This window comes from Camelus bactrianus, chromosome 4 (genome assembly GCF_048773025.1).
Source record: "Camelus bactrianus isolate YW-2024 breed Bactrian camel chromosome 4, ASM4877302v1, whole genome shotgun sequence".
Lineage (NCBI taxonomy): Eukaryota > Metazoa > Chordata > Mammalia > Artiodactyla > Camelidae > Camelus > Camelus bactrianus.
Window position 1 is genome coordinate 72,545,202 of NC_133542.1, and position 22,594 is coordinate 72,567,795.

Genomic DNA, 22,594 nt, shown 5'->3' on the forward strand with positions numbered 1-22,594 from the left:
ACCCACAAAAGCTGTCTCTTTTTCCTTTATTCAGGCAGTATTGAGTGCGTCCCCACCATATGCCAGGGGCTGGGCTGGGAACTGGAGCTGATGGGGGAACCAAGATGCAGCCTCGCCCTCAGGGGGCTCGAGTAGGGAGAGAGGTGTAGAAATAAGCCAGGAGAGCACAGCCTGGGACAAGCAGTGGTGGGGTACCTGACCCTCTCCAGATGGTGGAAGGGAGCACTGTCTGGGAGAAGGTGACCATACGGACCCAGGAAGCACCAATAGCACCTCCTGGGTGTCCCAGAACCCTCATGTGTAATCCATGTGATCTGGTGAGGCAGGTGGGCAGAGGGGCTGCACCCATTCTCTGGAGTCATCAGATGACCTATGACAGTGTCTTGTAATACTTAGGGGCGGCAGCACAGCCAGGGACTTGGGAGGTTTTCTAGACCTGGCTTCTAATCAAGTCTCTACTACTTGAGAGTTGAGTGACTTTGGGCAAACAACTGAACTTCAGTTTGCTCATCTGTAAAATGGGTTTCACGTTAGTGCCCCTGTCTAGGGTTGCAGCGAGCATTCAAGGAAATGATAACTGTGTGAAAACGCTTAGCACATGGTAGCTGCTCAACTTACATTAGTTGATTATAATAGCAGTAATAATAGACAGTTACTGGGAAGCACAGATCTCTGCGGAAAGAGAGTTGCAGTGTGTGTGTGTGTCGGGGAGTTTTTAGGGGACTGGGTGGAGGAAGCCACAAAAATCAGGGTCCGTGGGCGGCCCTCCAGGGCAGGGGCCATGGTGTCCCCCCTCCCTTTCCCGCCCCCGCAGCCGGGCGCGCGGTCGCCGGGAGGCGCAGGTGTCCAGTGCTGCCGGTGCTTCCATCCCTCTCTGCTTTGGCCACGGCCCCAGCTCCCTTCTGCCGTCCGCCCCGCGTCCTCCCCTAACCTCGGGTCTGGACTGGCGACCAGCGGGGCCGGGAAAGTTTGAGTCACGGTGGAGGGGAGCGGAGGAGGCGGGCCCGTGACCCTGAACGGGGTGGGCTCTAGGACCCGCCTCGGGCTCCCAGCAGGGGGACCCCGCCGCGAGCCCGCGTCCTGCGCGCACCGGCCACGGCCCGACGGAGCGAGGTGTCGCGCGGCAGCCGCGCGTCGGGCGGCCGCTAGGCGCACCAGGGCGTCGCGCTCGGAAGGACCTGCGCGCCTCCCCCGCGGCAGGCGCAGCCCCTCGGCCGCGCTCAGCATGATGCCCCGGACGCCGCTCCTGCGGCTGCTGATGGCGGTCTCGGCGGCAGCTGCGGCGGCGGGCGCCCCCGGGACGCCCCTGTCCCCTACCACGGGGGACGCCACTCTGGCCATCGTCTTCGACGTCACCGGCTCCATGTGGGACGACCTGATGCAGGTGATGGACGGCGCCTCGCGTATTCTCGAGCGCAGCCTGAGCCGCGGCGGCCAGGCCATCGGCAACTACGCGTTGGTGCCCTTCCACGACCCAGGTAGCGCCCCCCCCGCTTCCCCCGCGCCCCCCCCCCCCGCGTCCCGGGCCTGGCGCCCTCGCCCGGTGCGCTCACCCTCCCGCGCTGCGCCCCGGGCGCACCTGGGCCCACGCCGGCTGCACTGCGGCCCCGCGGGGACGCCTTCTTGGCGCATTCACTCTGCCTGACCCCTGGCACCTGGGGCAGGCCTTGCGGCTGCCCCTTCCTTCCCCCCCGAACCTGCTTTCCCCTTCCCGCGCGCCTCCCGGCTTGTGTTCGTCAGGCCAGTGACAGAGAGGCGGGGGCAAATGCGGTGCAGCTATCTCCTGGCTGTGCGACTTCAGCAAGTGACCGAACCGTCTGGAACCTCACTTTCCCCATTTATGAAACGAGGTGTGAACTGCCTCCCAAACTTGCCGAGAGGTTGCAGTGGAGCCTTCGTGTCCAGGGCCTGACCCGCATTCGCCTCTGCGGGGTTTGCGGTTTTGCTTTTCGTTAATTCTTAAAATTTTCTCGCAGCGTGGGTTTCAGGGGCCAGAAGCGCTCCCACTGCCTCGCAAAGCGGGCGAACTCACCCGTGCCGTCCTGCCCCTCACCTGTTCTCGGTATGAAAAGGGCAGCTCTTCTCGAGCCAGGTAGCCTCCACCTGCCCTGTTCTCACTGGCAGGTCCCCTCACTGCCTCCTTCTCCCCGGCAGTTGGCACGTCGTCGCCTGCAGCCTCCTATCTTTCAGTGTTAGGGACGTGTCCTAGAAAAGGCTCCTGGAAGACCACACTGCGGGGCGTTTCAAGGAACCTGCCCAGCGAGCTCAGACTCCCAACTTTCTGAGTGGCAGGACTGCTTTTTCACCAGCATTTTTGATGGAAAACTTTAGACTTACAGCAGAATAGGTGTGTGTGTTGGGGGGGGGGTACATGAACACCTGCCTGCCCACCACCTCGATCCTATGGTTAATTTCACTCTGTTTTATCACGTCTCTCCATCTGTCCACCTCTCTATCCAGGATAGCTTTAGAAAGCCCCCAAAATAAAAATGGCAGAATCCTTGCAGAATTGTACTGCAAAGTGTTCTTGTGCTGAGAAGGTATCAATGACCCGAGGCTGTATGAGGTAGTAAGCCCTTCTAGAAGAATTTTCCTTTATTAATCACAGCATCAGTACAGATATTTGAAAGATGGGCAACAGTGTGTGTGGCATTATTCCATGCAGCCCCTAGGCTGAGTGTGGAATCCGTCTGCTGCTGGGAGTTCTGGGCTCTGTGGGGCTCTGCAGGGCTCTGCAGGGCTCTGCAGCTCAAAGCCCAGATGCCAGGGGTCTAGAAAAAGATTTCTGGGAACATCATAAGGACAGCTCCCACCTGGGAGTCAGGAGCAACAAGGTTGGGGGAACTGTGAAGACATGTGAGGTGTTGCCTGGGGCTTCAGCTCAGACACAGTTCACACTCTATCTCTCCAACTTTCTCACTCCCTTGCTGGGTCATGCTTAGGCTTCCAAAGATACCTCACCGAGAGAGCTGAGAGCTCATCTGATTCGCCCTTTGTCTTACAATTGGAGAAACTGAGGCTCAGGACAAGGATGGGACTTAACACAAAGCCACCTGCCAGGCTGATGTCATTTCTTATTCATAACCCATATTTGTCTCCAGAATGCTTGGCTGCAGTTTCAGGGCAGAATAGCAGCCTGTTGGAACCAGATGTGGTATCCTGGGGCCCAGGCTGGGGCCCCTAAGGGCTGTCCTCACTGCTTCCTCTCTGGCCGCCAGCTCCTTGAAGCCTTGCTTCCATGCCCCAATCTTTCCTCTTGTCTCTGGGCGCTGAGCGGGTATGTGCCTCTCCAGCCTTCGCTCCATCCTCTGTGAAACAAAAACCCCATCCTCCTCCCCGAACCATGCTCCCTACGGACACCTCAGGTCCAGTGGAGGCGGCCTCAGCGTTTACTGAGCCCCAGCTGTGTGCACAGTCTGCTGAGGCTCCCAGTGTGAAAGGGGAAGGTTTCACACCAGGGTGTGGGTAGACAGGCCATTTGGTGGTTCAGGTACCTGCTCCTGGCTATCGGTCAGGACCAAAGGCTCTCTGAGGAAGCAGCGTTGGAGCGGAACTTGAAAAACATGAAGGGAAATTTATCAGCTTTTGACCACTTATCAGGCTGATGCTGGGTGCCAGGGATGCAGTGGGGACAGAGGGCTCCCTGAGCACGTGGGGCTTGCTGGCTGGGGCCTGACATGTAGGGACAGTTGTGTGTGCAAGCTGGGGTGTAGGAAGGATGAAGTGGGAAAGTGAGGAGAAGAGAGATCGGTCCGGGCTATGGCTGTGGGACTGAGGACTCAGAGCACTGAGATTTCCTTCTATGGGTTGTGAGCAGCCACTGAGGGCTTCTGAGCAGGGATTGGAGCTGTAGTTTAGGTTTGACTGTGTCTTTTGAATCAACCAATGGAATTCCCTTTGGTAGAAGAGGAGCTAAGAGACAGGGATTTTAGCTAACACTTCAGACCCCCCAGAACTGCGTTCTGGGAGAGCCTTCTTAAAGGAAATCCTCACCTAACTCCAAAGACCACTCTTTGCAGGGCAAGTTTCAGTGGTTCTGGACTGCACATGCTTGGAGATAAACCAAGAACCTGTGCTTGGAAATAGTTTTTAAAAGTTTTTAAATTGAAAAAAAAAAAAAAGTGGTATGTTCCCAAACCACAAAGCTAGAATTTTGCTAATGGTTATATTTTGGCTGAAATTTAGGTTGTTTTCCATTTTTTGCTATTAAAATGTTGCAGAAAGCACTCTGGTGTGTATATCTTTGTCTGCATCTTTGATTCGTTCCCCTCACCCGCCCCATTGGATTAAGTTTTTGGAAGTGGAGTTCCGAGGTCATTTTAAACACACGGAGTGGGTGGACAACTCTTCAAATTGTTTTCCAAAATGTTTTGGGTGTTTAAACTTGCCAGAAGCATTTGAGCAGACTGTTTCAGGGTAGCTGCCCCCAACACCAAGGAATAAGGATAAAACATTTTCCCCCTAATTCAGAAGATGGAAAATGGTATCTTCTTGTTTTAATTGCTAGTGAGGTTCAGGAAGTTTTCAAAGTGTTCACTAGATTTTTTTGTGTATGGATTTCTTCTTTTGTAAATTGTCGGTTCTTTTACTCATTTTTCCGTGGGGATTTTAGTGGTTCTCTTATCAGTCAGTATGAGGACTTTATATTGATGACATTAATTGTCTTCTGTCATGTGGTTAGTATTTTTCCTGGTGGCTTGCCTTTTAGTATTTGTGGTTCCTGAAGTCCTGAAGTTTTAAGTGTTCATGTAGCAAAATCTATGGACTTTTTTTTCCCTTTGTAATTTCTTCACTTTCTTGTTTAACAGTTCAGGGTTTTTTTTCCTATCACAAGATCAGTTAGTTACGTGTTCTAGAGTTTCTCCATTTGTTTTCTTTTTTCTCTTCATATTTAATTTTTTAGCCTGGGATTTAAAAAAATTGGTGAATGGTGTCAAAAATAATTTAATGTAATTCTCCTAGAATGGGATAGTCTATTGTTCATGTTTATTTTTTGAATAATCCTTTCTTTTTCATTCATTTGGATCCTGCGTTTATCCAGAATTACTTTAAAGAATTTATCTGGGCTTTCTGTTCTGCCCCATTGTCTGACAATTCTTGTGCCAGGAGCACATTAGATTCATTATCTGGGTTTATAGTATTTAGGTCAAATTCTTTTCTTATTCTTTTTAAAAAATAATTTCCCCCAGCTTTATTGAGATATAATTGACACATAATTTTGGGTTAAAGATGTCCAGTGTGTTGATTTGATGCATTTATATATCGCAAAGTGATTACCACTATGGTGTTAGCTAACATCTCTGTCATTCACATAATTTCCATTTCTTTTTTGTGGTGAGAACATTTGGGATGTTCTTTCTTGGCAACATACTCAAGTACGTATTATAGTATTATTAGCTATAATTACTATGCTGTACATGAGATCCCCAGAATTTATCCACCTTATAGCTGAATGATTGTATCCTTTGATCACTATCTCTCCATTTCTTCCACTCCCTGATCCTGGGTAACCACCACTCTCCTCTCTGTTTCTATGAGTTCCACTTATTTTTTTTTTTTTAGATTCCACATATAGATGAGAACATACAATATTTGTCTTTCTCTGTCTGACTCATTTCACTTAGCATAATGCCCTCAAGATCCATCCAAGTTGTCCCAAACATCAGGATTTCCTTCTTTCTCATGGCCAAATAATATTCCATTGTTTAAATGTGTATACATCTAAACATACTGCATCTTCTTTATCCATTCATCAGTTGACAGTTTAAAAATTGTAATAAACTTTCAACTTTCGAACACTTTTAAATTTACCGAATTATTGCCAAGGTAGTACAGCCATTCCCATATACCCAGCACCCAGCTTTCCCTGTTATTAACATTGTACATTATGATGGTAACTTTATTACAATTAACAAACCAGTATTGATATGTTATTATTAACTGAAGTCCATTCTTTGTTCAGATTGCCTCAATTTTTCCTTAACATCTGTTCCAGAATCCCAGCCAGGATCCCACATTCCATTTAGTTGTCATGTCCCCTTGGCTCCTTCTGGCTGTAATGGTTTCTCAGACTTTGATTTTGATGATCTTGACAGCTTTGATGAGAACTGCTTAGAGATTTTGTCCCTCAGTCATGATTTGCCAGAGGTTTTTCTCCAGTTAGACCAGGCAATGGGAGGAAGACAACAGAGGAACAATGACGTTCTCATCACATCAGATCAAAGGTACTTGCTATCAATAGTGACTTCTCAGTGTTGATGCTGACTGTGATCAGCTGGCTAAGGTTGTCAGGCATCTTCAGTGTGAAGTTACTTTCTTCTTTCTCCCTTTCTGTACCGTCCTCTTTGTCAGAAAGTCACTACACGCATCCCACACTTAAGAAGTAGGCAGTTGTGGTCCATCTCCTTGAACGTGGAGTGTCTGCATGAATCATCTGGACTTCTTCTGCATGACAGCTGACTCTTTGCCCCATTTATTTATTTATTCAATCATTTATATATATCAGTATGGACTAATAGATACCTGTTTTATACTTTGAGTTATAATCCAATACTACTTTATTTATTTTGTTTGCTCAAGTTTTTCCAACTTTGGTCATTGGAAGCACTTTGATTTGGCTTCTGTGTGTCTTTGACATACCCCATTGTTGTGAAATTTTTTTTTAAAGCACTTTCTTACATTCTGACACTAGTAAGATCTTCCAGGCTCATCTATTTCCTGCCTCAGTCCTAGAACGAGCAATTTAAGGAGCCTTAGTTCCTTTTATTAAAAGATGGTAATAGACATGAAAATCTGAGTGCTAGGTGTGCTTGTTGCCACTGGGGTGTCATTGCTTCCAGACCCTTAGCTGACAGCAGGGAGATACTTCCTGTACCTGTAATCTGTGCATATACCTGTATATATCTAAAAATATTTCTATATGTAACCATCTGTATCTGTATCAAGCTGAACATGAGTCCATTCTGATGTCTCCAGCTCTCCTTCCTTACAACCTGAATCCTTCCGACCTCTTACTCTTGCTTGTCTACAACCTCCCACTCCAACAGCGGCTAACCTGGCTCATCCATCACCCACTGCCCACTTACTTGTTCAGCTCCAGTACACTTATACTGGTCTTAGCTTTGCTAACTTGTACCCCCTGCAAAACAACTTTATTAACTAGAATACAGTTCCTTTACCTTTAGTCTTATAGACTCAACTTATTTCCAGAGTTATGTAGCCCCTGCACCTTTTTCATGTTCGTTTTATCCATCTTCTTCATTTTCAAAAATTCTTGAATGTGTATTCTTTCAGAAGAAAAGTAGAAAAACTTAGTCAACCCCCCCCCCCCCAATTCCTACTATGATTTTGCTTAGAATTGTGTTAAATCTTGATTTTGGAAAGAATTATCATTTAAAAAAATGCAGTTGTTTCCATCTAGGAGACTTCTTCCTTTTTTCCACATATTTATTTCCCTTAGTAAAAACTTATAGGTTTTTTTTCCTTATAGTTTCCACCCATTTCTTTTTAAGATCATTTCTAAATATTTTGGTTTTCGTATGACTATTTTGACCAGGAATTTTTTTCCATTACATTTTTTGCAAATGAGTATTGCTAATATGTTGGAAAGCATTTTATTTTCATACATTTATTTTGTTTCCAAGTTTCTTACTGAAGAAAAAAAAAAACAGTTCTAATTTTTGGGGGTAGTGCCTTGAGTTTTCTTAGCTGACAGCCACAGCCTTTCCAAGTTATAATATTGTCTCTTCTTTTCCAGTCACATAATTTGCTTGTTTGGAACGTTTTGTGGTAGTTAGCAGCTAGAACTCTTAGAACAGTGTTAAGTGATGGTGGTGGCTGAAATCGGTCTTGTACAGCATTCTGATTGTACATCGTTGTTTGATGCTGCTTCTTTTTTCTTCATCAGGTGAAGGAAGATGCTTTCATCCCTAATTTGCTAAGGGTGAAAAAGAACACGCGCTCCAAACAAAAAACCCAGGTGGGGGATAGGTGCTGAATTTTAGCCAGTGACTTTCTGGCTTTGTTGAGATATTTGTAAGGTTTTTCTCCTGTTGACTTGATGTGATTCCTTTCGTTTTGACCTTTTCCACATCCCTTGGGTAAACCCTGCTCGGTCATGGTAGATCATTCTTTAATAGACAGCTGGGTTCTATTTGCTGGTGTTTTGTTTAGGAGTTTGGCATTTATTTCAGTATGTATGATCAGTAAGTGATATTCTTCCTTTGTGGTTTTGTCCAGCTTTGGCATCAGGGCTTAGCTCTTTTAGTTAATAACTGAAATTATTAAGTTTCCTGAGAAGTTTACACATTTAATACATGCTTGTTTCATGTTCTAATAACACTGCTCTCAAGAGATGCAAACCCTTTTAATAATTTTGTCTGCTTTGAGGCTGTGTGTGTGTAATTCAGTTGAATACATACATACACTTAGCTTTTTTATTATATAAAAAATGGGATCATACTATGCGTACTGTTTGCAACTTGCTCCTTCTCTCCCACATAATATATCATGGATATCTTTTCATGGTAGGAAATACAGACCCACCCCATTATTTTAATGGCTACAGAAGGTGTTACAGGAGGGATCTTAATTTATCTTATTTTGATTTATCCACCCATCCCCATATTGTGGAAAATAAGTTGCTTTCAGTACCCACACATTTGCAAAAACATATCTATAGGATGGATGCTCAGAAGTGTAATTGCATTCTTAAGGCATGTGAGCATTTTCTATTTTAATAGATATCAGCAAACTGTCCTCTGAAAATGCTGTACCATCTTGCCCTCCTACCAGAAGAGTGGGAGGTTGCTTTCTTTGCACACCCTTGCTGGCATCCAGGGACACCACCCTTCCCTTTTTGGCTAATTCAGTAGGTGAGAAGTGGTGACCTGTTTCAATTTGCATATGTCTGATTGAGGGTGAGTTTGAGCATCTTCTCTGGGTCGGCAGATGCACAGTCAGCTTTCCCTGGGGAAGAGGAGGTTTTAGTTGGTCAGTGGCAAGGATGCAGGCAGAGCAAACATGTTCAGTTCACAGGACTGCCTGTGAGCTGGGGCAGCTGTGTCTGCGGCTGCATGCTCTAATGTGTGTGTGTGTGTGTGTGTGTGTGTGTGCGCGCACTGCACCCCGGAGTGACATTGCTATTAACCAGCCTCTCATCATGAAATAGATACAGTCAGTCCTTGCTCTGCGAGAAAAATCCAGCCCCCTGCCCTGGCCCTGGTGCTTCTCTCCTTGGAGGCCTGTGAGCTGTGAGCGGATGAGGCATGTCCCTGTCACTGATGGCCCCTCATCAAAGGGCGGTTTTCCTGCCTCATCTTTGTAGGCATGACTGTGCAGGGCAGGGGCGTGAGGGGAGAGACAGGCTGGGGATGCCTACGAGTAGAGAAGCAGCAAGGAAAGGATGCAGTGAGTCTGAGGTGGGGAGGCCACCCACGGGGCTGGGGGCACTGAGTGCCTCAGGTCGACCTGGTCCCCAGGGATCCCTGACAGCCCCATTGTTCAACTCACTTCATCTGCGATTCTCGGAGGCTACCATGGACCAGGCAGAGTGCCAGCTTGCTGAGACACCTTCCGTCAGTCCAGTCAGGCCTGCAGCGAAGAGCCAAGTTCATTAACTTGTGTGATCCCTGTTAACAGAGGGCCCCAGGCTGCTGTGAGAGGTGAGGAGACAGGAGTGGCTTTGAGTTGAGGTGGGGGGCAGCTGGGTGGGTAGGGGAAGGCCCATATAGTATGAGGAGGAGCACAATGGACAGAGGGAACAGCAGAAATGATGGCTCTGAGGCTGGCAGGAGTGTGAATCCTTGAAGATGGGGGGCACCGGCTGATGTGGACACTCAGCAGGTCCAGAATCCATCAGGTATTCAGGGCAAGAGGCCCTCCTGAGGAGGCCCTTAGGAGACTCAGGGTCTCGACTCCTGGACACCAAGGAGGAGGGAGAGGAGGATTCTGAGGTTCTGGAGCCATTTTGGCTCTTTGGAAGGAGCCCCTTGCCCAGTGCTTCCTGACCCACCATGTCTGTCCTTCAGCAGGGTCTTCAAGGGAATCAGTTCAGCCAGCCCTGGGCTCAGGAACTGTTGTAATTCTGGCGGCCTCGACTTCATTTTCTTTTAGAAATGGGAGGACTGAGTCCTGGGGAGGGGGCACAGTTCGCCCACAATCGTGGCAGATTGTGGGACCCTGCCCGGGGTCACTGAGGCTGGAGGAGGGGGTGTGTGCACATCCAGAGTGGGTCCTGGTGTTCACGTCCTGCTTTTGAGAAAGAGATGGGAAGGGTAGGCTCTGGGAAGAGTCCTAGACATGAGTGAGGCCTTTCTGAAGCTGGACCTTTAGTGCCTGGCTGTGGCCTTGACTGATTCCACTGGGACACATGAGACTGGGCGAAGGGCTGGAGCATCACCTGCATGAAGGCTTGGGGGGGTTCTTCCTGTGCACGGTCCTTGCCTGTCCCAGAGGCTCCACACCCTCCTCTTGTTGAGTGGAAAACATTTGTCTATGGAGAGATGGTTCTGGGCCAGGCCTCTGGGGCTCATATGCTCAAGAACAGCACAAGTGGAGCCAAGGTCATGGGTTTAATCATCCCTGCGGCCTAAGGGACTGCACGCCACATCTACCCAGCTGTCTGGCAAGGGTTCACCTTCGGTCACGAACCTCCCTCCCCCTCCAGGAGCAGAATGAAGGACTGGGGGACAAGTTCCAAGGGTCTGTAGCTTCATCCATGTTTGAGGGCTGAGACTGGGGGTCATTTGCACCCAGGTTTGAATCTCATCTCTGCTGCTTCCTCGCTGTGAGACTTAGGCCGTCTGCTTTTCCTCCCTAGGCCTCAAGTTCTCGTCTACAAAACAGGGTTAATAAATAGGAGGCTGCATAGATTGCTGTGAGGTTTTTCTGAGTGAATGTGGGTCAAATGTAAAGAAGAGAATCTGATGCTTAATATATTAAATATTAAACAAAGATAGCTGTCATCGTCATCATCATCACCATCGTTTTTGGAGGCAGTATAGCCAGTGGCAAAGAGAACAGGCTTTGGAGCCAAGTATGTGGATTTGGACATTTTTCTAGACTGAACAGTGTCCTCACAGAATTCCTGTCCTTCCTAGAACCTCAGAATGTGACCTGATTTAGAAATAGGGTAATTGAAGATGTAATTAGTTAAGATGAGATCATTCTGAAGGAGAGTCCAGTATGACTGGATATTGGAGTAATGATGTGTCTACAAGTCAAGGAATATCAAGGATTGCTAGGATCACCGGAAGCAAAGAGGAAGAAGGCACTGAGCAAATTCTCCCCTAGAGCCTTCAGAGAAAGCATGGACTGCTGACACCTTCATTTTGGACTTCTAACCTCCAGGACTGCAAGAGAATAAATTTCTGTTGTTTAAAGCCACCAAGTTTGTGCTGTTTTACCCCAGGAAACTAGTGCAGATATTGACTACCATTTTCCAGCTGTACGACCTTCACTAAGGGTGTTCACTTCTCTAAGTCTTGGTATCCCCAGTTCTAACAGGGAGATGTTAGTAGGACTGAGCTAACACCTGTGAAATAGTAAGTGCTCAATCATAGAAGCTGCTGTTGTCAACATCACCCACTTCTACCTCCACCACCACCACCACCATCATTATCAACAGCATCATCATCCTCATAACATCAACAGCATCATCAACATCAACATCAAAGTCAGCATCGTCAGCATCATCAACACGAGCGTCGCCGTCAACGTGATCAACACGAGCGTCACCGTCAACATCATCAGCATCAGCGTCATGCTAGGAAGGGCAGCGTGTTAGGATGTAAGGTGTTCAGGCTTTTTGTCCAGAGCCAGCCCTGCCTGGATGAAGGAGGGTGAAGGAGGGAGATGGAGAGGGGATCAAGCAACCCCTCTCAGTGGGCAAAGTCACATGGGGACACGCCAGGTGTCCTGCCCTGTCCTGGTACTTCACTCTGTCCTGCTGGAAGACAGGTCTTGAAATGGCCACCCTGCTGAAAGCATCCTGTCCTGGGCAGCTTCAGGATGGTGTGTGATGCTGGTGCAGCAGGTCCCAGGAATGACAAATGAAGCAGTGGGCCAGCACTCATAAGTGACAAGAAGGCATCCATCTCTGTCTCACTGCTGGCAGCTGTAGATGGATGGGTGGACGGGCAGGCAGTCGGGCAGCAAAGAGGACAGGTGGAGAGAAGAACTCTGTGCCCTCAGCCTCTCTGGGCATCTTGAAAGCTGGTCCTGCCGTGGAATGATGGGACTGGTCAGTAGCGGCCAGCACCCAGAGCCAGTTTAGGAATTATCTGTTCAGTAAAAGGAAGAAATCAGACTGGTTTGTGAGCATCTGCGTCTGTAAGTGTGTACTTTCCTGAGAGCCCTCTTTGCTCAAAACTGGGGGCAGACCTTTTAAAAACTCTTGCCTTCAGTCTTTGCTGGGGCCCCACCCTCTATCTTAAGAGAAATCACCAACACTTTTGTCCATCCGGCCAGCCCTCCCTTAGCGTGGTCACCCCTCTGCATGCCCTGAATAACCATGTTTGGTCTCCTGCTCCGTTTTGGATCTGTTTCTCTGAGTGATGGGCAGCAGCGTGCTGTGTTTGGAGGGCCTGGGGATCAGGTAGGCTTGGCATTCAGCAGATATTTACTGAATGTCGGTTGTATGCCCAGCTTTGTGCTGGGCACAGGATTTAAAGGTAAATGAAGCTTGAGTCCTGACTTGGAGCCTCCCAAGCAGAATGGGATTCATTGGTGTGTTTATTCATTTGCTCATTTGAACAGTAGTTTTTGAGCACTTACCAGGTGCCGGGCGCTGAAGTTGGCACGAAGCCTATGATGATGAACAAGAGAAGGGGTCACTGTCTGCGTGATGTAGCCGATCAACTCTAGCGCCAGATCTTCCTGCCTGACCTTGAAGGACTCTCTTCCCCTCTCTGGTCCCAGTTTCCCCACCTTTAATAAGATGAAGTCTTCAGATCTCTTCATCCTCCACCTTGTTCTGTTTGGTGCATACGTTTGTAGTCAAATCATTTTTTCCTGAGTCCATTCATTTTTTTCTCCCAATTTTATGGCTTTTATTTTCTTTGCTTAAAAAACTTTTTTTATTGAGGTGTAATTGACATGTAACTTTATATTGGTCTCAGGCGTACAACAGAATGATTTGACATTTATATACATCTTGAAATGGTCACCACAGTAAGTCCAGTTACCATCCATCACAATGTTAACTTTTAGGATTTACTCTCTTGGCAACTTTCAAGTCTGTTGTACAATATTATTGACTGTAGTTATCATGTTGGACATTACATCCCCATGATTTATTTGTTTTGTAGCTGGATGTTAACACCTCTTGACCCCACCCCACCCCCACCTTTCCCATTTTGCCCAGTTCCCAAAACCCTTCCCTCTGGCCATCACCATTCAGTTCTCTGTATCTATGATTTTTCCCGAGCCCATTCTCGATAGAGACGGGGTGGCGGAGGCTGTGATAGGCGGAATAGTGCCACGCCCCAAGATACTCACAGAACCTGTAAATGTATTACTTGACATGGCAAAAGAGACTTTGTAGCTGTGATTAAGTTAGGGGCTTGAGCTGGAGAGATGTTCCTGGGGCCCACTGTAATCACAAGGTCCTTGTAAGAAGGGAGGCAAGAGGATCAGTCAGAGAAGGAGATGTGATGCCAGAAGCAGAGTGAGGGGGAAATGTTTAAAGATGCTACACTGATGGCTTTGAAAGTGGAGGAAAAGGACCATGATCCAAGGAATGCAGGAAGCTTCCAATAGCTGGAAAAGACAAGGAAACAGAATCTCCCCCAGAGCCTCCAGAAGGAATGCAGCTCTGCCAACACCTTGATTTTAGGACTGCTGATCTCCAAAAATGAATGTGTGTTGTTTTAAGACACTGAGTTTATAATAATCTTTTAGTAATAGGAAACTAACACAGAGGCCAACCTTAAAGTCCTTTCCAGGGATCTCCAGCCCAGGGGATCCTCCAGGGCTCCTGGAATTTCCAGGGTCCTGTGTTTGCCATTCAACCCCTGGTTCTCTACGTGTGCTCGCGAGTGCTTGGGACACCAGGAGGTTGGATGAGGAGGTCACTGTGTGTCTTTGGGCAGGTTACTCAGCCTCTCTGGGCTTCTGTTTTTCCCTCTGTAAAATGTGGGTAAGAAGTGGACCTCTCAGGTGCCAGGGAGGATTCCGTGAACTAATACACAGAAGCATCTTGGCACGCAGGCTGGTATGTAATAAGTGCTTAGGAAGTGTCAGTATCAGTAATGTCATTTTATTTTTATTTAAAAATTTAAGAGTTTATTTGATCAAATATCACTTTAAATCAGGCAACATCCAATCTAGTAGATAAAAAAGAGCTCCAAGGAGCTACACAAAATGGAAAATTTTATAGGCAGAAGGGAGAAGGAACAAGGATGTTATACTAGGCAAAAAGCAGTGTGGTTGTTGCAAAGTTACTTTCCTTTAGGGGGTGGCAGGGGGCTTGCAGGCAGAGCACCTAACAAGTGCTGGTCAGGAGATTCTTTTGTTTTTTCACCGTTTAAAAATTTACATGTGTGTACTGTTCATTGTTTCAAGAACAGTTTAGAGCTTTAGCTTTTTAAACTTACATAGTTATCAAAGGAATAAAGCCAACCACAAAATAAGAATCAACAGAATGCAGTAATCCAGTCATAAAGGACAGTCAGATGTGCTCACACATATTCAAGAAATCAATCATCTAAGTTATAAATAATTAGTTCATTTGTGTCCTTTTTTTTTTAGATTCCACATATAAGTGATATATGGCATTTTTTGTTCTCTTTCTGGCTCCACTTAGAATGAGTAATATTATATATATTTTAAATGAACATATATTATTATGTAATAAAGAAATAGTAACCAGTGTTGAGTAAAGTTATTGCTGTCCTCAGTCAGACTAGAATAGAAGGACTTCATTGGAGCAAGATGGTCAGTGCCTGCCTGCCTCTGTGAGGCCGCCCACTGCAGCTCTGGCAGTTGCGTGCTCTGATTAGCAGGACCAGCTCCGGTTTGCTGAGCCTTTGCTCTGAGCCAAGCGAAGTGTTTCCCTCCCTGGCTTCACTGGATTCTCACAATGATGGTTCTCAGCCAGAAGAGATGGTGCTGTTACATGCTTTGTTTTACAGATGGGGACACTGAGGCTTGGGACGGGGATGTGAGCTCTGAGAGAGAGGCCCCAGGGCAGGTGAAGGGCGGAACCAGGGTTCCTATCAGATCTGTGTGAGGTCAAAGGTCGACAGCTTGGCTGAATTAGTCACTGCAGAGTTCAGAAGGAGGGAGGTGGTGGAGAAGCCTTGATAAAGGCCACGGTGGACAGTGAATAAATACAGAACAGAGAGGCAGGAGCCTCCAGGGGGTTATTCTTAAAGGATACAGCAGAAAGGCTGGTGTCCAGACTTTACCTTGATAACTGGATGAATGCTGGAGAATTCCACGTGCTTCCTTTTCCAAGAAGGATGAAGGTCTGTTGACTGGTTGCCAATGGGAATGTTTTTAGGGTGACAGGAATTTAGAATTCTTGAACTAAAAATAGTCTATTACGAGAGTTCACCAAGGACTCGGATGAACTGTTTCCCTAAGTAATCTGACGTCCACACAAGCTTGCAAAATCCCCACTGTGCACATGTCCGCCTGGCCAGTTGGAATTCTGGCCCCGTTTTCAGTGCCCTGGTATCCTCATCGTATGTTAGCTGTGACTTTCAATGATGGCTCTTTAATAAAAAAATCCTTTTAATTAGGGAACATTTCAAATATATAAAGTAAGTAGAGACATCCAGTGAGCCCGTGTATCATCATCCAGCACCAACAAACATCCCCCCAAAATCTGCCACTCTTGTCTCGTCTGTTCCTCCTCCCCTCCTCCCCCCTCCCACTCAGTGATGATCGGTTTTTATGGTTCTTTTTTTATGAGGTAAAATTTACATACATTGAAATGCACAGATCTTAGCTTTACATTCTTGACTAATGGATACACCCGCAGAACTCACATTCCCATCAAAATATAGAACACTTCTCCCTTCCCAGATGGTTCCCTTGATCTCCCTCCCCGCCAAGACAACCTCTGTTCTGATTTTTTTCACCTTGGATTAATTCTGCCTATTCCAGAACTTCCTATAAACGGAACCATGTAGTAGGCACTCTCCTGTGCCTGGCTTTTTTTCACACAGGATTCTGTCTGCCAGATTTATCCATGTGGTTGCTTGCCCTGGTAGCTTGCTCTGTTTTCTTGCTGAGTAGTAGTTGATTATATGAATGTACCACAGTTTGTTTGTTCATTCACCAGTTGACAGACATCTGGCTCATTTCCAGTTCTGGGCTGTGGGGAATACAGCTGCTGTGAACATTTGAGTACAAGTCTTGATGTGGACTGTGTTTTCATTTCTCTTGGGTAAATACCTAGGGGTGGAATGGCTGGATCGTATGGTAGGCACATGCTTAACTTTTTAGAATCTTCCATTTGTCTTCCGAAGTGGGCGAACCACTTTTGCACTCCCGTTGGCAGTGGATGGAAGCTCCAGCTGCTCCGCGCCCTCGCCTTTGGGATCTGATTCTGCTCTTTTCAGATGGGCTAATGGACGGATGGAGTTTCTGGAAGGTTTTATTTTTGCTGGTCAAAATAAACGCTTGTTGGGCGGCTGCTGTGTGGTCCAAAACTATGTTTGCTCCAGTTCCCGTTTCTTTGTCTTCCCAGAATTCCCTTCCCAATGATGGTGGGGGTGGGTGGGCTGGTAGAGGGGAGGTTCCTAGGGGAGGCATGGTCACAAAAGATCGAGAACTGTGGTTCTGAGGGAGGAACCGGGGGTTTGCCCCCTGCTCCATCTCTGCTCTCCCCTGGGATTCCGGGCCTGATTTGGAGTGGCCAGGGGCCCGAGTGTCCTGACCTCCCTTCCGGAGCTGACAGCCTTGGAAGCTGCTCCCCTCCACTTCCCATTTTGTGGGGGCCTCAGCTGTTGTCACCTCTGGTGGTGGCACATTGTGTGACTGCTGCCCCAGGCCATGGAGGCTGTGTGTCTGGAGGTCCAAGCCCACTGGGACCTCTCTCTCTTCTCTACAGATATTGGCCCGGTGACCCTCACAGCGGACCCAGCGGTGTTTCAGAGGGAGCTGAGAGAACTCTATGTGCAGGTGGGCTGCCCCGCCCCTGGCTGCTGGCCCCCTGTGGCCTTCTTCCCAGTCCATGCCAGAGGCCAGGGTCTTTGTCCCACTCAGAGGCCAAGATGGTGCTTCCTGCAACCGCCATGACCTGCCTCCCAGCTCTGCCTGGGACCTGCTCCAGCTTAGGGGTCCTGGAGATTCTGTACTTCTTAGGGTTCCTTCCTTTATTCAGTGAACCAAATACCCACAGGAGTCCCTGTGCCTGGCACATAGTAGGTGCTTATTATTTAGGGCATGGATGCAGGGGTGGAAGGAAGAGGTATGGGGTAGCTGAGGGAGGATCCAAGAGGGGTCAGTTGGGAGCCCCCAAACCAAGCCCAAGACTGGGTCAGATGCCCCATGGCCACCTGGGCCTCTTGGCCACAGTGAACACCCTGGCTGAGCATCTGTCTTCCCCGCTCTGGCTTCCTGTAGACAGGGGCCCCTAGGATCAGTCTAGTTCCCTGCCAAGCCCCCCAGGGCCCAGAACAGGGCTCAGCACACAGAAGGAATGAGTGAACCAAGGAGAGAAGTGTTTACTGAAGTTACTGTATGCAAATCCTGCTTCTGGTGCTGGGTGCGTGAGCCTGGGATCGGCTCCCTTCCTGCAGAGAGATCCTGGCTGGTGGGCGGGGTGGGGAGGGCTGAGCGTTTATTTGGGATCAGTTCCAGGGCAGGCTACAGCGAGGACTCAGGGAGGCGACTTTGAATGCTTTCCTCTGCCCGCCCCCCGCCTCTCCTTCTGGCGACCAGTCTACCCCTCTGTCTTCCAAGCCTTGGCTAACACGTGGCTTCTCTGGGGCATCTGTGAGACGCCCCGGTGGCTCCCGTCCCTCCTGTCCCACTTGTAGCACTCATCACTACGTAATTAGATGATCGTGTTGTGCTTGTTGGAGTCTGCCTCCCATCCAGACTCCACGGGAGGGGCCGTGTGGCTCAGGCGTGGGTGAGTGAGTGAGTGATACATGAAGCAGGTCGGCTGCTACCCTGGGCCTCAGGGAAGGGAGAGGCTGGGGCCCTGGCTTGCCCCTTGGACGTGCAGGACAGAGACTGCTCGAGGGGACCCCCACCTCCCATTGGTTTTGGGGGTATCCCTGGGTGGGCCCCCCGCAGGGAGGAGGTAGGTGGCAGCCAATGATGTGTCTTGTCCTGCAGGGAGGCGGCGACTGCCCAGAGATGAGCGTAGGGGCCATCAAGGCCGCCGTGGAGGTCGCCAACCCTGGCTCCTTCATCTACGTCTTCTCGGACGCCCGCGCCAAGGACTACCACAAGAAGGAGGAGGTGCTGCGGCTCCTGCAGCTTAAGCAATCGCAGGTGAGCGACCACGTGAAAAAGCTGGGGTCTCCGCGGGCAGCCCCGAGCCCCCCACCTGGAGAGTGGAGGATGGCGCTTCTCTGGCACAGCCTGTGTCCAGCCTCCGCCAGCCATGCCGGCCAGCCCTGCGAACAAGCTGGGCTGTGAAGCTGTGAAGTCCAAGTGTGTTCTCATGCTCCGGCCCCGCCCACCGGGCCTCCTGTCTCCCTGGCGAGGCTGGGTCCTGATAAAGACCACGCCACCGGACTCCTTTCACACCCTGTCAAGAGTCCGTGCAATCCATCTTCCTCCTGGCGTCGCCTCTGCTCCCCGTCGCCCGTCTCCTGTCGCCTGAGGGTCTGGAAGACAAGATGCTGGGGTTTTGTCCCATGCTTTCACAGTGAGGGCTGGGGGAGGGGACATGTGCGGGGGAGGGGACATGTGCAGGGCAGGGTGAGGGCCGATCCCATGGACATCCTGGGGGAAGACCTCGAGGGCTGGGAGACCCCTCTGTTCTCCCGTCTGGAACAGACTTGGCTTCTCCACGGTTCTTCTAGCTCTGGGGCCACTTGGAGCGGAGGTGATTTCCATTCCCCTCCTTATAGATTTAATACAGCTCCCATTTATTGAACACCTACTGTATTCCTGGCCCTGTGATGAACACCTGACCTGCATCGGTCCTGACCCCCACGGGGTGGATACTTGTCATTCTCATTTAACAGACGCATCGCCTGAGCCCAGAGAGAGAAAGGGGCTTTCTCCAAGTCATTCCTCCCTGGTCCCAGCCCTACCGCTCATGCCTGAAGAAGACGGCGGGGAAGCCGTGAGTCAGGCTGCCTGTCTGTCTCCTAGGTGGTCTTCGTGCTGACAGGGGACTGCGGCGACCGCACGCATCCTGGCTACCTGGCCTACGAGGAGATCGCAGCTGCCAGCTCTGGGCAGGTGTTCCACTTAGACAAGCAGCAGGTGACCGAGGTGAGCCTGCGCTAACACCCCGCGTCTCTGGGCGGCTTTGCCCGGTGGCTGACTGCCATCACAGATGGGCAGCGCTGAGCGCTCGGCGCCCGGCAGGCGCGGGAAGCCTGGTCCACGCTCAAGGCTTTGTGATAGCATCTTGTTGAGCCCTCTCACCCACCCCAAAGGCAGGTGCTGTAGGTTTCTCAGTTTTGCAAGTAAAGCAACTGGGACTTGAAGGAGTAGCCTGGGTTTTAGCGTGTGTCTCCCAGCAGGTCCAAGCTGGCAGGACGGATCTAGCAAAGCTTGGCAGAAATGGATATGTGTGTGTGTTTGGGGGGTGCTTCTCCCCAGAGTCGGGGAACCCAGGGTTGGTGGAGGAGCATGTAGGGGGTCTGTCAGATTCAGACTGTGTTGCTGGGAGAGATAGTCCTGCTTGGGGACGTGGCAGGGAGGGGCTTGCTCGGCCCTGGCATGCAGGGCTGCCAATGGCCCGGCACTGACCAGGAGTCTGCATCCTCATCTCGGTCTTTGACCGAGTGCCTGCCCTTCCTCCCCTCCAGGCTCCAGCAACTGCTCAGGTGTCTCCCTGCTTCCCCTCTGCCCCACACGTCCGTTCCTTCTCAGGAGCCAGAGGGACCCTTTCAGAGACCCTTTCAGTCTCTCAGGAAAGAACAAGAATGCCCATTTCCATGGTGTAAATACTCCTACTCTGGCTAGTTTCAAGCTCCCATCATGAAGTCACAGGGCAGAGTTGGGAGGTGACGCTCACAGTTAGCTTTCTTGAGCCTGTATGAGCTGGCTCCTGCACCCCCCAGATCCTCTAAAACAAATCTGACCAACAGGTCCCTCCCCGTTGTCCCCCAGAGAAGGTCTAGATCCTTATCTGAGTTCCCCCTCTCTGAGCACATCACCTGTATCCTCCTTTTGCCCTATATTGCTGTCTCTGCTCTTTCTTCAGTGCCGTGTGCCTTTCCTACCCCAGGGCCTTTGCTCATGCGGCTTGTTTTTCCAGCTCCTCCCTGCCGGCTCCTTCTCATCTTCCCAGTCTTAGCTGAAATGCACCTCGTCAAGGAGACCTTCCTCAATTTCCTGTCAAGATTAAGCTTCCTTTCATTACACTCTCCCAGCTCCCCGTGCTGCTTTATATCATTGTCATTTTACAACCGTGCGATTATTTAATGCCGCCAGGCTGTGAGCTCCCTGAGAGCAGGACCTTTAAGGTCCTCTTTGCTGCCGTTTCCCCACCAACATGTAGCAGGTGCTTGGTAAGTAGCTGGAGGATAGACATGGGGTCCCTTGTGCCTGAGGAAGAGGAAGGCGAGAGGAGCCGCATCTCTGAGGCCACCGTGGCCACCAGCCCTGCTGCCGCCTCCGGGAGAGAGTTTCGTGCTTTGTGTATTTACGGTCTCCAGGGCCATGTTTAGGTTAGCGCCTTCCTCTCTGTTGACAGAAGGCGTTTATGGTTCTTTGAGACACAGTGGGATTTATTTTTTTGGCATGTCAGCCTGCTCTGGCACCGAGCTGCCCAAGCCGGGAAGGGAGGCATTTGAGTGGGGTGATGGCTTGATCCTTGTCTTAGGGGTGTCCTGTCTGGGTAATTGCTCGGAAACTGGGTTCCTGCTGGGGGGAAATCAGACATCAGGCAGCTGGGCGAGGGGGTCGGAGGATGGCTTGCGCAGATGTGGGGCTGGGTTCCCTCAGCCTCTCCCTCAAGGCTTGGAACCTGGGGAGAACCCCTGGCTCCTGGCCATGGTGCCAGCCTTCTGCCATCGGAGCCTGGCTGGGCAGCACACATCTGATGCGGTGGGACCTCTGATGGCCAGGACTGGCTGCCCCTGGGTAGAGGCCGGAGTCCCTCTTCTCCGTGGGCAGAGCTCTGTCATTCATTAGCTTCATGCCTCGTACCTGGCGCCTTCCAGATCAGGAGAGGGAGCGATGCCTTTGCCCAAGCCGGGGGGCTCCAGCTGGGAGGGCTCCTCAGAGGTTGCACAAGTCCCCACACCGTGCATGCGCAGTTGGTCCTTTTAGCCTTTCAAAGTGCGTCCAGTGTGGCAGGAGCGACACGTTCTGCGACCTCGCTTCCCTTGGCTTACTGAGCACCTGCTGCGTGCGGTGCAGGTCTAGGTGCTGGATGCAGAGAGATAACCTGTCAAGCTTGGGTCCCAGTGCTTCTGGGCATCTCGCTTTTTCACCTTTGAAATTCTGAGGTAACTAGAGGAAGATGGAGATCCTCTCCCCCAGCAGGCGGAATTTGGGGATTTCACCATCCTTCCACAGACAGGGAGGTGGGCTTGGGCCCGCCCTAGAGATGCGCATTTTCAGTTAAGACTTAGCTAGGTCCGAGAAGCTCCTGGCCCCAGCACATCTTCCTCCAGCTCAGATGCAGCTCAGCGTCCTGTCACCAGCTCCAGCAGGATGGGTCAGAATTGCCAGGAAAACCCATGGCCCTGCAGCCTTCTCGGGTCCTAGGAAGTCCCATTCTGGGGGTTCAGACCCTTTCTCAGTCCAGCACCAGCAGGTACAAATACGACAAGTTGCCCAGAATCTGGGCATGACCCGGGGAAAAGGTGAACACTTTCTGAGACAGTGGGGGGCAGGGAGGGGAGATCTGACCAGGTGGTTCCGATTAACAGATCAAGAGGCACCGGCCCTGGAGATGACCTCATCCTGGACCCTTCCCAGAGGAGGCGGTGTGGTGGGGGGTTAAGGTCACATGCTGGCTTCGGACACCAGCTCCGCCACCAGCCTGCTCTGTGACCTTTAGCACAGCACTTAACCTCTCTGGGCCTCCATTTCCTCGTGTGTGCAGTTGGGTAATGAAGACCCCTGCGTAAAGAGATGGTGGCAAGGGTGGAAGGAAGACCTCTGGACGAGGCCGGGCACCAGAAAGCCCTGGGTCGGGGTTAGGGGTGGCTGTACCCCCAGTCCCTGTGCTTCGGTGTGGAGCGCAGAACACACAGCTCCCCAGCTCCAGCGAAGCCCCCTGCAGAGTGAGAGCTCTCGCTGGAAGGTAGGCCCAGGGACCAGGGCCCAGTGGTGCCCAGGTGGCAGAGGCGGTGCTCTTTCTCCATCACTGTCCGCTGAGCTTCCTGGCAGAGGAATCCAGCCCTCAGTCTTCTGATCTGTGGTTCTTGAGACCCAGTCAGTCCCCGTCCCCCCCCCCACCGCCACTGCCCCACTTCCCTTCTCCGCTTCCTCAACCATC

The 22,594-nt window shown here is 50.3% G+C and overlaps 1 protein-coding gene across 7 annotated transcripts in view; it reads left to right on the forward strand.

Annotated features, from left to right (window-relative positions):
- The first annotated feature begins 916 nt into the window (after nucleotides 1–916).
- HMCN2 (hemicentin 2) overlaps nucleotides 917–22,594 on the forward strand; it is a 150,438-nt gene continuing 128,760 nt past the window's right edge. For 2 of the 7 annotated variants that reach the window (XM_074362397.1, XM_074362396.1), the window contains exons 1-4: nucleotides 1,043–1,478; nucleotides 17,060–17,130; nucleotides 18,295–18,453; nucleotides 19,285–19,407. In XM_074362397.1, coding sequence (XP_074218498.1) covers nucleotides 1,226–1,478; nucleotides 17,060–17,130; nucleotides 18,295–18,453; nucleotides 19,285–19,407 — 606 coding nt within the window. In that variant the 5' untranslated portion in view covers nucleotides 1,043–1,225. Of the gene's footprint in view, nucleotides 1,479–17,059; nucleotides 17,131–18,294; nucleotides 18,454–19,284; nucleotides 19,408–22,594 lie in introns of all 7 variants that reach the window. The other 5 variants (XM_074362394.1, XM_074362399.1, XM_074362401.1 and 2 more) reach the window with 4 other exon arrangements.